We start from the raw sequence: 12,510 nt of genomic DNA, 5'->3' as shown, positions 1-12,510 counted from the left end.
TGGTGCAACTAGAAGCTGGTCCTGTGGGAGGTGGGCAACTCAAGATGTAGACTTCAGTACCAGCAATCAGGTATTTTCTGAGCCTACACTGATGATATTCAGCCTAGTAGGAGTTTTGTGGGTTTTCTTCCACATAATTTGCATAGTTTCTGCTTTGCTCTAATAGGCTCTAAATCAGTCAATTCTGAGGAAGCATCTTCACTTTCAGAGGGCGTCTAAGAGAACAGAGTACTTCACACTACCTGTACTTTGAGAGGACCACCATTCCTGAAAGTGTTTTATGGTTAAAAATAGTAAATATTCTTGTGAAATATTCTTGTGTTTTCTGTTGTGTAAAATCTTTCAGCAGAACCATTTTCTAATAGCTAAAAGAAGCTACGTTTTAGGTGAGATGGAGGGATGAGTGGTGTTTGCTATTTACTTAGCATCAATACCTGAGGCTTCATTTAGATCGGTTCTCTCCCTTTATGCCCCACCTTCAACGTGTGCATTTACATAAAGATTACATTGTTTGAGGAGGCAGACCAGGTGGAAAGATGGTAATGCCCATCAAAGAATCTAGGTTTTCAATTCTTGCATCTTCTGCTGCTTTCTCAGCTCTGCTATGTACTAACATTGAAAATGTTTTGTTTCAAAGGTGGCCCTGAGCCCTACATCGAAATTTTTGAACAACCCAGGCAAAGGGGCATGCGTTTCAGATACAAATGTGAGGGAAGGTCAGCAGGCAGCATTCCAGGAGAACACAGTACTGAAAACAATAAGACATTCCCTTCCATACAGGTAAGTACTGCTTTTATCCTTGTATTACCATTAGCATTGCACTGTAGCTATGCGTTGGACTTGGTGCAATACATAAAGCGCGCTTTGTTTCATCTTCTGTTATTCTTTCTTTGCTGCTGTAATGGGTTGGGGCAGACCCCCTCCCCAGACAAACAGATTGCAAAAGTGATGGAAAGTTTAAATAGAAAACAGTGAGTGCATGCAGAAAGCTAGAAGCACAGCGACAAGGGAAACCCCAAAACAGACCCAGAAAGATCCCATCCCCACCTGAGGGTGCACCCAAGACCCCCAGGGCTCCTCCTTTCCCCCCCACATTGCTAGGCTAGTCTCAGCTGGCCAGATCTGAGACTGCTCATCCCCCTGTGGCCTTGGGCCTAACCAGGCCCATGGCCGGGAGACATCTCCCCCAGTTACCAGGTAGCAGAGAGGAAGGAAAGAGGAAGTGCCAGACCCTGCCATGGATTTTATAGTGGTGCAGGACTCATGGTAGAAACTACCTAATTTCCTGTGTCCACCCACTGGGCTGGACTTCTGGACACAGGAAACACCCCTGTAGCAGAGGGCACCCAGCCCAAACTACGACAGACATGCAAATGTTATTGCAACAGAGTAGGAAAAAAGAGTTCTTTGCTCCTAGTTGTTAAAGATTTTGTTTCAAATTTGTAAGAGGAGAAGGTGTAGAGGTAGTTGACAAACCACTGGTAGAGAGGGAGTTCAGTGAAGTTACTAATTGTCTGGGAATCATTCATGATTGGTTTTTTCTGTATGTATATTGTTCTGGTTTCTTAGTTATGTGCCTTGGGTTTATTTTCTAGTGTTTGAACTGCAGTATGAATTTTGGGAGAGCTTGTGTGCAAACTTTGAAAAGGCTTTGAAAAGCTGCTGGGCACAGCGTGAAAGAGTACTTTGTACAAGTGAGCAAAGTAAGAGAGTGACTTGCAGCTAGTGATTTGGTGATTAAGCTCTACAAAAGAAACTACCATGAAGTATGTGAAATCAGAAGGGGATACAGAATTTAAAGTGAGCTGAGAAAGGGGAATTATGTGGTCAGAGCACCTGCAATGAAGATGAGCTGTGTGGTTGCATTATGGATAGTTTGGGAAATCCAGAATGAAGGTATTCAGAGTAGCCCTAGCAGCTGTGATCCAAGAAGGAACAAAGATACAGACAGAGGTGGAAATGGAAGCACTTTGGCAGTAGTCTTCATAAAGGAACGTGTTAGAGGCTTTAGATGGGTAGGGTAAGAAAGAAAACTTTCTGGTCTCCTATTTGAAGTTTAAGTTGCTAATGTTTATCATCTTTCAGTTCAGAGAAAATGTGTCAGAGATGAGATTAGAAGAGAAAGCTCAAATATAACTGAGAAGTTGAGAGTGCTGACCATCCTCAAGTATGTTACAGTCCCCAGGAACAGAAGCTGCATATCTGTGTTTGCAGTGCATGCAAGTATGGAAAAAAAAAAAGGGCAAGGCTGAAAATGGAGTCATTGGAATCACAGCAGACAAAGAACAGATACAGAGGACATGAAATCTGAATATTTTTGAAATAGTTTAGGCTGAGGCATAAAAGTTTTTGAAGAAGAGGGAGAATTTGAGAAAGCTCATGTTGGCATTCATGTTTTGAGCAGCAGAGCAAGTCTCTACTACAAGAAGCAGCTGTGGAGGCTCATGTAGCCCTGAAGCCAAAATTACTAAGGGAAGAAGCAAACAAGAAGGTCCTCCCCTTGACTGTCACAGTGCCAGATTTGATTTAAGGAATGCAGGAAACAGAGATCTTGCCAGGCTTTTTTTCAGCACTCTACAGTTGAGCAAAGAACTATGCAGGCTTCTGGCAAGAGTAAATATTTTCACAGACTCTCAGCCTAAGGCTGTGTCAAGGCACAAGTTGAATGGGCAGTATATGCCCTTGATTTCTTACTGGGAAGATGGGAAATGGTAGCTGACCATGGAATCCTGGCAAAGTTTGTACTTTAAAGATGACTGTTGATGACAGCTGATTGTTACCTATTGCAGGTGATTTCTAGGTGAATTCCTGCCTCCTTGGAGCTTGTGGGAGGCTTTAATGCTGATTAGCTGCTAGGGGAGTCCCCTTTAAAGACGGAAACATCAATGAGAATGAGAACAGCAGCCAGGAAGAGATTAATTTTTTTGGTGCAGAACATCAAGGAGGAACTGGAGAATCAGAAGTGGTTCAAGCGCTTCAGGTTCAAGCGACTGGGTGTGAAACGAGAGAGCAATGATGTGATAGTTGAAGAAGATGCTGGAGTGGGGAAAGTTTTATTGTAAGGGAGAAAAGTAACAGTAACTTGTATGAAGGCCAAGGAAGGAGCCATGTTGTAGGTGGAGGAAGGGAATGAATGATTGAAACTAGAAGAGCACAGGTCAGGTTTGAGGTGTCAGCTGACAAGGATGTATCATGGATCCTTGGAGCCTCAGGGAGAGGGGGAAAAAGGCTGTAAGAAGAGAGGAACAGTTAGTTATAGGGCAGGGGAAGTGGAGGCAGGGAGCTTGCCACGGTACAGATGTGTGCCTGAGCAAGTCTTCTCTCTGCTTTCAAGTGTTTATGCTTCAAACAATTTAGGCCAAACTTTTTTTGCATTCGCCCACACAACCCTTGGTGACTTCATTGGTAGCCATGAGCATGAGGGAGGACTTTTATCCATCTGAGAAATACATTCTGAGTTAGACTGCTGACTGCTGTGAAGGCTCTAGTAGGAGCCTGAGAATTCAATGTCCTCCTTCATGAATATGAATGAATTTTTCATCTGATAATTAAAGAGAAAAAAATAATTGATAGATGATTATGCTATCCTGTATCTGTTTAGATCCTCTTTCACCACTTAGTCTTATGTGCACAGGTGATGTTCTTGTCTGTGAGGCTTTAGGAATTTCTTCCCCAAGACCTTTGGTAGAGTAATGAAAGAGAATGGAATGGATTGGATGCTGAATACTGGCACTAGCAAAATCTTATTATTCCAAAGAACCAACTTCTTTGGCAAAACTAGCAGCTGACATATGTTGGGTTACTTTCTGAAAGAGAAGAGATACTACTTTTGAAAACAATTACTGCTTTTCAAATGCTTTGCTAAAGCATGTGGGGGTTTTAGTGTAAAATTAACTGAATGGCATAAACACAACTGCTGCATGACCTCGGTCTCTATGAAGCAATAATGCCATTTTCATAGCTGTAATGTTTCTTCCACTAGAGTATTACAGGATAAAACGTCTCTTCTGTTGCAGCTGGGGACTGTACTAGCTGTGATACCTAAAATCTAGAAAATATCTCACATTTCTTGTAGATTCTGAACTATTTTGGAAAAATCAAAATAAGGACCACACTGGTAACAAAGAATGAACCCTACAAGCCTCACCCTCATGATCTGGTTGGAAAAGACTGCAGAGATGGCTACTATGAAGCAGAGTTTGGGCCAGAACGGCGAGTCCTGTCGTGAGTAATTGTGCTGCTTGGGAGTTTGATTAATTATGCAAGTGATTAGCTAATCTTATGTTTCAGAGCCATGACTAGTGATTAAAAGAGTAATTAATAGGCTGCCTTTGCTGAAGTTTACTAAATCATCTCAGAGACAGGGCAGCTTCTCCTTGAAGTATTTCCTTCTGTTTCAATGTTTCACACACTCATCTTTGGTCCTATGCTTTTCCTATCACTCTTTTTCCTTTGTTAATTCTCCCAATGTTTGTTTCATTTTCCTTTCTCCCACTTTTTTTTTTTCCAGTTGTTTTCAGTAACACTTTTGAGCATACCTCTCTCCTGTGTATGAAAATGCTGTGTAATAGCATGGGGGAAAGCATCATTTGAATTAGTATTTCATGGTGATTAGGGAATTTCACCTTTCCTACAGGAGTTTTATGTGGACTTTCTGGAGACTGATGGAGAAAGTTTGAACTGGCCCAATATCACATCACTTAGAAGATAATAGTTGTGACACATGTAGAGATGTGTTAGTAGCTGTCACTGTTGTTGCTGTTTGTTTGGGTTTAGGGATTTTTAAAGTAAAAATACAGATTCTGCTCAGGCACAGCTCTGTAGAGCAAACACACCAAGGAAGGATCTGTTTGTGGAAAACACGGGCTGTATGCCAATGAGGTGTGTTTTCCAGTGCTCTTCAGAGGAATGGTAACAATATCTCAAATACAGCTGTATATGATGGAATTTCCTGTAGGTTTACCAAGTCTTATGTGATGAGGTAAAATCAGAGTAAACTGCAGCAAGTAATCAAGAGATTATTGCCAGAGAGAGGCATTTAGGATGGACAAATTATTTGTGTGTGTATCACAGTTTGTAGTAAATTTGGAAACAGACTGTTGCTTTTGGGGTTAAACATAACTGAGCTGGGAGGAAATTAAGGAAAATACTTCAGTGTACAAGTAGCTCTTATGTGCCACTGTCAGGCTGATCTGATTCTGTTACTGTTAGTGAAATTACTCCATATTTATGTGAAGAACACTATTAAAGGGAAGAATGGAAGACACAGTCCATTTGGAGATGGTGATTGCCTAATGGTGAAATAAACAGTTTGTAATAGTGGAGATCTTCAATATGTAGCCCTAGCTCTAGGTGTTATCAATGTACTACAGTGGATCCAGATGGCATGCAGCACGTTTACTGTACTCTGTTTTGCTGTTGCAATGCTAGCAGTGTTATTAGTGTATTGGTTTTAGCTCTGCTTACAAAGTTGTCCTAATTGGCAAATGGAAGAAAATAATTAGTGAATGTAATTCCTATAACTTTTTCCCCAGTGTCATAGCACTCTTGAAAGAGAGGGCTGTCCCTTCAGGCACTTACCTTCCCATCTTGCTTCTTGTAACCTCATCCTCGCTGACTTCCCTGCCAACAGAATTCACCTTCACCTCGTCTAAAAGGCAGTTGCAAATACATTCAACTGTTAAGGAACTTTGTACCTTTCTCTGACCATTCATTCACCAGCTTATAGTTTCATAGTTTCATTCAGGGTTGGAAGGGACCACAAGGGTCATCTAGTTCCAACCCCCCTGCCATGGGCAGGGACACCCCACACTAGATCAGCGTGGCCAGAGCCTCATCCAGCCTGCTCTTAAACATCCCCAGGGACGGGGCCTCGACCACCTCCCTGGACAACACATTCCAGGGTTTCACCACTCTCATGGTGAAGAACCTCCTCCCCACATCTAGCCTGAATCTCCCCACCTCCAGCTTCATTCCATTCCCCCTAGTCCTATCACTACCTGAGATCCTGAGAAGCTTCTCCCTGGTCTTCTCAAATCTGGCTTCCTCACCCAGGGTCAAAAGATGTCTGCTGCTCTAGCCCATTCCACTTCCTACTCTCAGCTCTATGCCTTTGAATCAGAAGCAAAAAAACCTGATTGCTTAACACCATTTCTGGTTATGTTTCATTCACTGGGTGCAGGAAGCCACTGATGATTGTTTTTCCTCTTGGCATTTTATTGCACAAGATTAAGCATGTAAGCACAAGGCAGGTCTGTAGTGAGGCCATTACAGGATGCAATGGCAGAGAACCATTGGGATGTTCTACAAATATTTATTTGCAGATTTTTGTTTCATCTCCATTATATCTGTGCACCAAAGCCTGTCTCCATGAAGGCACTTGTGATTGTTTGTTCTATCCATCAGTTCTTCTGTCTTGTTAAGTTGTAAGCTTCTCAGTTTCTTACAAAATAGTAAGTGGGCAACTTTTGCTGTACTGATAATAAACTGTATGCTTCAGTTGAGCTTCACATTGGAGATCCTGATGGGAGGAGGCTTAAAACATTCTCTTTGAAATGTTTCCAGCACTGGTACACTCTTTCTTTTTTCTTTTTTTACAAATCATTGGTTGCTTTAAGATGAAAGAAGAGTATGGTCCATAATTGGATCAGGATGTTTAAAGTAATTTACCTTTTTGTGGCTGGTGACTCAGTCTTCACATTATTTTCTTCGAGTCCACATTGGAGAAAAGCCTTATATAATACTAGTGAGCCAGGAGTTGGCTTTTCTTGGTGGTGTTTCTGGCTGTTTACTCTTGCTGAGCATCCCAAGTGGAGCAAAAGTCCAATTTATTAAGTAGGGCTTTTGTTCTACAGAGCTATTAATTCCAGATTTGGGGCTGGTCTGAGTAATCACTCAGCCTTCTGCTTGTTTCAAGTTCTGTGTAGTTCCATTTGAACAAAGTGATTTTTTTTTCTGCCTGATCTTTGTACTGCTGCCTAAACTTGATCAGTGCCCTCCCTGGACGAAACATCAAGGTGAAAGTATGAATGTTGGAGCTTCTGTGACTACCTATGTACTTAGATTTTTACTTCCTCATTTGAAGTCTCTCTCCAGGGATGATATCATCGTTTTAAAAATCTTTCTTCTTTGTTTTTTTTTTCTCTCTCTTCCTACTTCTCCCTCTCTCTTGTTACTTTGCTTGCTTCCTGTCAGCTAGTGTCAGTGTGATATCCTGTGGCCTCGCTGAGATTCTCAACAGTTTCTCCTCTCAGTTGTCCCTCTGTTCAGTGGTAGTTAAATAGACACTTTCACTGTGACAGTGTGTTTTTAAGAAAATGTTTATACTCTGATAATTATGGCCTACTCTCTCTCCATTAGAGTCTGTTCATAGTGGTTGAGAGTAATGGCTGTCAGTCTTTTGCATATTTGGGTGGAAATTTATTCAAGGATAGTTCCACATATGTACTTGCTTGATAATTGTGGTGGAGAGCCTGGAACTGCTAGATGGCAGTTTGGGGATATAATATGGAGCTAAGCCTGTTAATGGACTTGGTGTTCAGACTGAGTCTGTGGAATGCAGGGGGTATTCTGGAGGGGAAAAAAAAGTAGTATGTGATGTGACTGAGCCCTAAATAAAGTGCTGTTCCCAAGAGAAGAAATAGGATTGCTTATCAAGTTACAGTGCAAACATGGAATGTCAGTAGCCATAATACAAAGCAAAAATACTTTAGTGAATTATGAGAGTCTGCTGCATTTTATTTTCCTGTGTCACCATATCAAGTTCAGGTTCAAAAAGAAGCTTATGCATTCCTGTAGTGAATAAAGGGGCACAGGCAAAGAAGTATAAGGAAATTAAACATAACATCATGCTGGGGTAGTCTTGTTCAGAGCAGGGAAATGTATAACTATTCTTGAGAGTGTTGGCAGGGCAGAGTATCTGTAAGTGCCTTAATGGTTTTTAGGCATAGTCAAAGTAAAGAACTCTTGTGGGGCTTCAAAAGAAGGGAAATTGCCTGTGGTTCTGGAGGAAGATGCCTGCTGGCACAACCTATCTTTTGAGCTTATTGTAACATCATGAAACACAGATTTTATTTTTTTTTTTTAACTTCCTGCTTTACATCCACTCATCTTTGATGATGTCATGGTTTTTCCATGTGGGAAAGAGTCAGCTTGCCTGGGACTCCCCCCACCTCCTACATCAGGGTGACCTACACTATTATGCAAATAAGGAAGAGTACAGCTCTTCAGAACTTTTCTGTAACTGTGAGACTTAAAAACCTTTGACTCCTTTCAAAACCCCCTTTAAAACAGTGTTTGAAATTGAATTTCCTTGATAAAGGCAGAAGAGCACATCCTAAACTACTGCAAATCAGCAAGTTTATTGGCAGCAGAAAAAAAAAGTTAACTTAATTGAAATGGACTATTTAACTTTGAACCACTGCAGGTTTAGTTCAGAGTAATTTGTAATATGGAAGTATGTTCTTAATAAAGCTATAAATCCTTTAGACTTTTACTTCAGTATTTTTTTCATCTGCTTGTGCTTTTATTTTGGAAACCCCAGCATTTCTGCTTCTCAGATCTCTTACACCCTTCTCAAAATAAGCTTTTCTTCGTAATTCTTTACGCCGTGTGTTACCACGCTAGTCAACAGCAAATTATTTAATATTCTACGTGGAATATTTTCTTTGTTGCTGAAATCCTGCCCCATGTGCTTTAGTTTTCAGAATTTGGGCATTCAGTGTGTGAAGAAGAAAGATCTGAAGGATTCAATTTCTTTACGAATCTCAAAGAAGATTAACCCTTTCAATGGTGAGTATAGCTTGGCTGGGTCACTCTATAGGCTGGTGCTTTTGGGGGGGGGGGCTTTCTTCAGAAATGCTCTTCCCCTTCTGTCTCTCTCTGTGTTTCCTCACTGTCATCACATGATGAATCTGCCCCTTTTCCTTTTGTTTTTTTTTTAAATCACCAGAAGCAATGTATGAGTTGCTGCTTGGACAGAAGCAACGGGATAGCAGTAGAATCTTCCCTGGAAATTTCTGCAGTTGTTTCAGGAATCAGATTTCCCCAGTTTTGGCAGCTATGGAAAACTGAATTAGTGTAACTCTGCAACAACATAAACCAATATAAATCTAGTTTGCTGCCATCCCATCCATTCTCTTGTTGTGACACTGGTGTTTGTGAGCCCTCAGCCAGACAGTTCAGGGAACTGATAGACGCCTTGAAGCTGTCTCTCACTTGATTTTTACATCATGGACCTGGTACAGGCACTCAAAGTCCACAGCAGTATTGGTCTCAATCTAGTCCAGGTCAAGTTGTGCTGCTACAGAGTCACACCTGTAAAGGTCTACCCAGGAGCTGTAGTTTTATATGACAGCTGATCTGTGGGCTCCTCTCAAAAGGAGTCATCCTGCTCTTCCCTCCATCTCTGGTCAAGCACTCCTACTACTTTCCTCACACCAGATGGAGAAGCTGCATAGCTACATGGGAAATGGACTCAGCAAGGTGCTCCAAGGGAAAACCACCTTGGAAAAAAAAATCCCAGAAAAACCTCCACCCCAAATCCAAAGAGTGGTGTGTCCTCAGATCAGCTTGCTAAACTAATTCATCTCACAGCTACTTAACTGTGAAGTTCAATGCACAGAGGGGATGGGGTGCACACAGCAAATTGGGACCAACACTTTCAGGCATAAGAGAGGGAAATTAAATGAAAAGCTTAAATACTCCCAAACTGTTAGTTAAGCATTACAAACAAAGTCATGTATTTGCTTAAGTGTGCCAAGAACTTGGAGATTTTTCCAAATATGTATTTTTTAATACTTAGAGTAGTCTTCCTAAATTCAGGTGAGACCCTGTGTAGAAGGTTGAGATATAGACTTCTGGCTGGTTTCAAAATAGATGTCCCTGAATTGGGACAAAAAGAAGCATGTTGAGCTTACTGCAGAATAAGAAATGGTTTAGGTATCTTTCTTAAAATTAGAACAGCTCTTTGAAAGAAGGGTAATGGTCCTAACAGTTCATCTAAACAATTATCCTGCTTCTGATAATATATACACACAATAGAATCAGGTTTTACATGTTTAGTCTATCAGTACAATTTAAACAGTTTTGAAGTGTTTTATGTATGTTACCATGGCTCAGCCAGCTCTACCCCAGGGATCTGGGTGTACTGGTTGACAGCTGGCTGAACATGAGACAGCACTGTGCCCAGGTGGCCAAGAAGGCCAGAGGCATCCTGGCCTCCATCACAAATAGTGTAGCCAGCAGGAGCAGGGAGGTCATTCTGCCCCTGTACTCAGCACTGGTTAGGCCACACCTTGAGTCCTGTGCCCAGTTCTGGACCCCTCAATTTAAGAAGGCTATTGAGCCACTTGAACATGTCCAGAGAAGTGCAACAAGGCTGGGGAGAGGTCTTGAGCACAAGCCCTATGAGGAGAGGCTGAGGGAGCTGGGATTGTTTAGCTTGGAGAAGAGGAGGCTCAGAGGAGACCTTATTGCTGTCTACAACTACCTGAAGGGAGGTTGTAGCCTGGTGGGGGTTGGTTTCCTCCCAGGCAACCAGCACCAGAACAAGAGGACACAGTCTCAAGCTGCACCAGGGGAAGTTTAGGCTTGAGGTGAGGAGAAAGTTCTTCACAGAAAGAGAGACTGGCCATTGGAATGGGCTGCCCTGGGAGGTGGTGGAGTCACTGTGGGTGTTCAAAAAAGGATTGGACGTGGCACTTGAAGCCATGGTTTACTTAGTCATGAGGTGCTGAGTGATAGGTTGGACCCCATGATCTTTGAGGTCTTTTCCAACCTTATTGATTCTATGATTTCTGTTGATCCCTCTTGGCTTTGTTTTACTCCATAAGTAAAAAGGAGTTAGCATTTTCTTTTGATGTCATGCAGAATAGGACATGATAAAATCCCTTTCTGTATGTGCATTTCACCAAAGAAACTTGAGGAGCCAAGTAATTAGCTCTGTTCCCAGTGCTGCCAAGTGTAGCAATGAAGACATGTTTAACTCAGATCATTTGAAAGTAGATTGTTACAGCACTTCCTATCAACAGGGCAGATTCTGGACTTCATTCCACCATTCCAGCAGCAGAGAAGACTACAGCCCTGCCCTGGCAGCAAGGGAGAGCCTCACTTGGGTGACACACAGTGCAGCGCCCTGCTCTGGGCAGGGGTTGTGCTGAGAAGGGGCCGCTGGCAATCCCCAACCTGAGTAATTGCTTTTTGGCACTTGTTAACAAGTCAGCACAAAGCAGAGCTGCCTGAGAATTGCCCCCAGCCACTCCAGGGCAATCCCACGCTAAGTAGAGCCCAGAAAGATGTAGGACCAAGGCCTAATAAAACAGGATGAGTGACAGAAATATTTTTGTATGTGTACTTAGTTGATCAAAACAGTTTCATTAGCAGCAGTCACCAAAATGTGTGCTGCTTGCTAATACTGAAAGTTTTATGTGTGGATTTAGTTTGTTTTTCAGGGTCAGAAAAGTATCACTGCGTTCTCTAGGACTGCACAGGCTGTATTACGTCTGTCCTGCATTGTGCTTTATTTATGTGTCTTCAAAAACACATCTGACTCTTGTATTTAGAGGCATTTCAGAGTTAGGTACATCCTCTAAGCAGGTCACAAGTTTCTTGGATAAATGAGCATCATGGAAGAAATATGTTGTGCTATTACTTCCTCCCTTTACTGACAAGAGAAGTAATGCATATCTATGCTGGCAGGCTGGAAGCATTTTGCATCTGTTAATAGGGTCATTATTGAGCCTTTTCCCTGAAAGGAGACTCAAGACAAAGACTGTTTCGACTTTCAGAAGAAAGTGGAGAAAAAAAGGAAAAACAACCAACACACAAACATCCTGAAGGCTAGTTTTCAGCTGTATAAGTCCACAAAGGTGCTTCTGAATTTCCTTGTGTAAAGGAGCCATTGTCTTCCAGGGAAGCCCTGGTGCCACAGAAAATGGGGATGACAAAGGCAGAGTAAGCCCTAATATGTGTTCTCTGGTAGTGTCACCCCTCCTCCATGCCCTCCAGCATACACTGAGGGTGCCGAGTAAGGGTTACAATCAGAAACAGCAGGAAGTTGCTTGACCAAGACTCATGGGATTTTAAGATCATTTTCTCCAGAACTCTTGTCTACACTGTTGAGGCAACTGATGTCTGTCTCTGAACTCCTGGATCATTAGAAGTCAGCGTTTGCAAATCATGCCATGTGCTTTGCTGGAGTTGTCTGCATCTGAGTCATTCTGCAAGGGTACCTGTGAAACTTTCACAATTAATTCCTCTCTCTTACCAGGCACCATTTATCCCTTACTAAGTTCAGTGAAGGTGGTACAAATTGTGTTCACTAGGGTGCAAGCTGTATGACTTGCACTTGGGTTGTTCCTCTTGTGTTAGCCTTGTTTGAGAGAGAATTGCAGTTTCCGCAGCATCACTGGATGCGTTCATGATCTGTTGTCTGCACCAGGTACATCTCATATACTTGTGTCCTTTAACAGTTCTAGAAATCTGTTTTGTCTCTCATCCCTGAGAACACCA

At 42.1% G+C, this 12,510-nt stretch overlaps 1 protein-coding gene across 3 annotated transcripts in view; it reads left to right on the top strand.

The window, feature by feature from the left end:
* The window catches only part of REL (REL proto-oncogene, NF-kB subunit), a 43,001-nt gene that overhangs the window by 14,096 nt on the left and 16,395 nt on the right, over positions 1-12,510 (top strand). For all 3 annotated transcript variants that reach the window (XM_068153246.1, XM_068153245.1, XM_068153247.1), the window contains 3 exons: positions 638-780; positions 4,076-4,224; positions 8,699-8,790. In XM_068153246.1, the coding sequence (XP_068009347.1) occupies positions 638-780; positions 4,076-4,224; positions 8,699-8,790 (384 nt within the window). The remainder of the gene's footprint in view (positions 1-637; positions 781-4,075; positions 4,225-8,698; positions 8,791-12,510) is intronic.

This window comes from Melanerpes formicivorus, unplaced genomic scaffold (assembly GCF_026170545.1).
Source record: "Melanerpes formicivorus ecotype bairdi unplaced genomic scaffold, bMelFor1.0.p_v2 SCAF_25, whole genome shotgun sequence".
NCBI classification, from domain to species: Eukaryota; Metazoa; Chordata; class Aves; order Piciformes; family Picidae; genus Melanerpes; species Melanerpes formicivorus.
The sequence above is the reverse complement of the archived record's forward strand: the minus strand, read 5'-3'. Positions and strand labels throughout refer to the sequence as shown.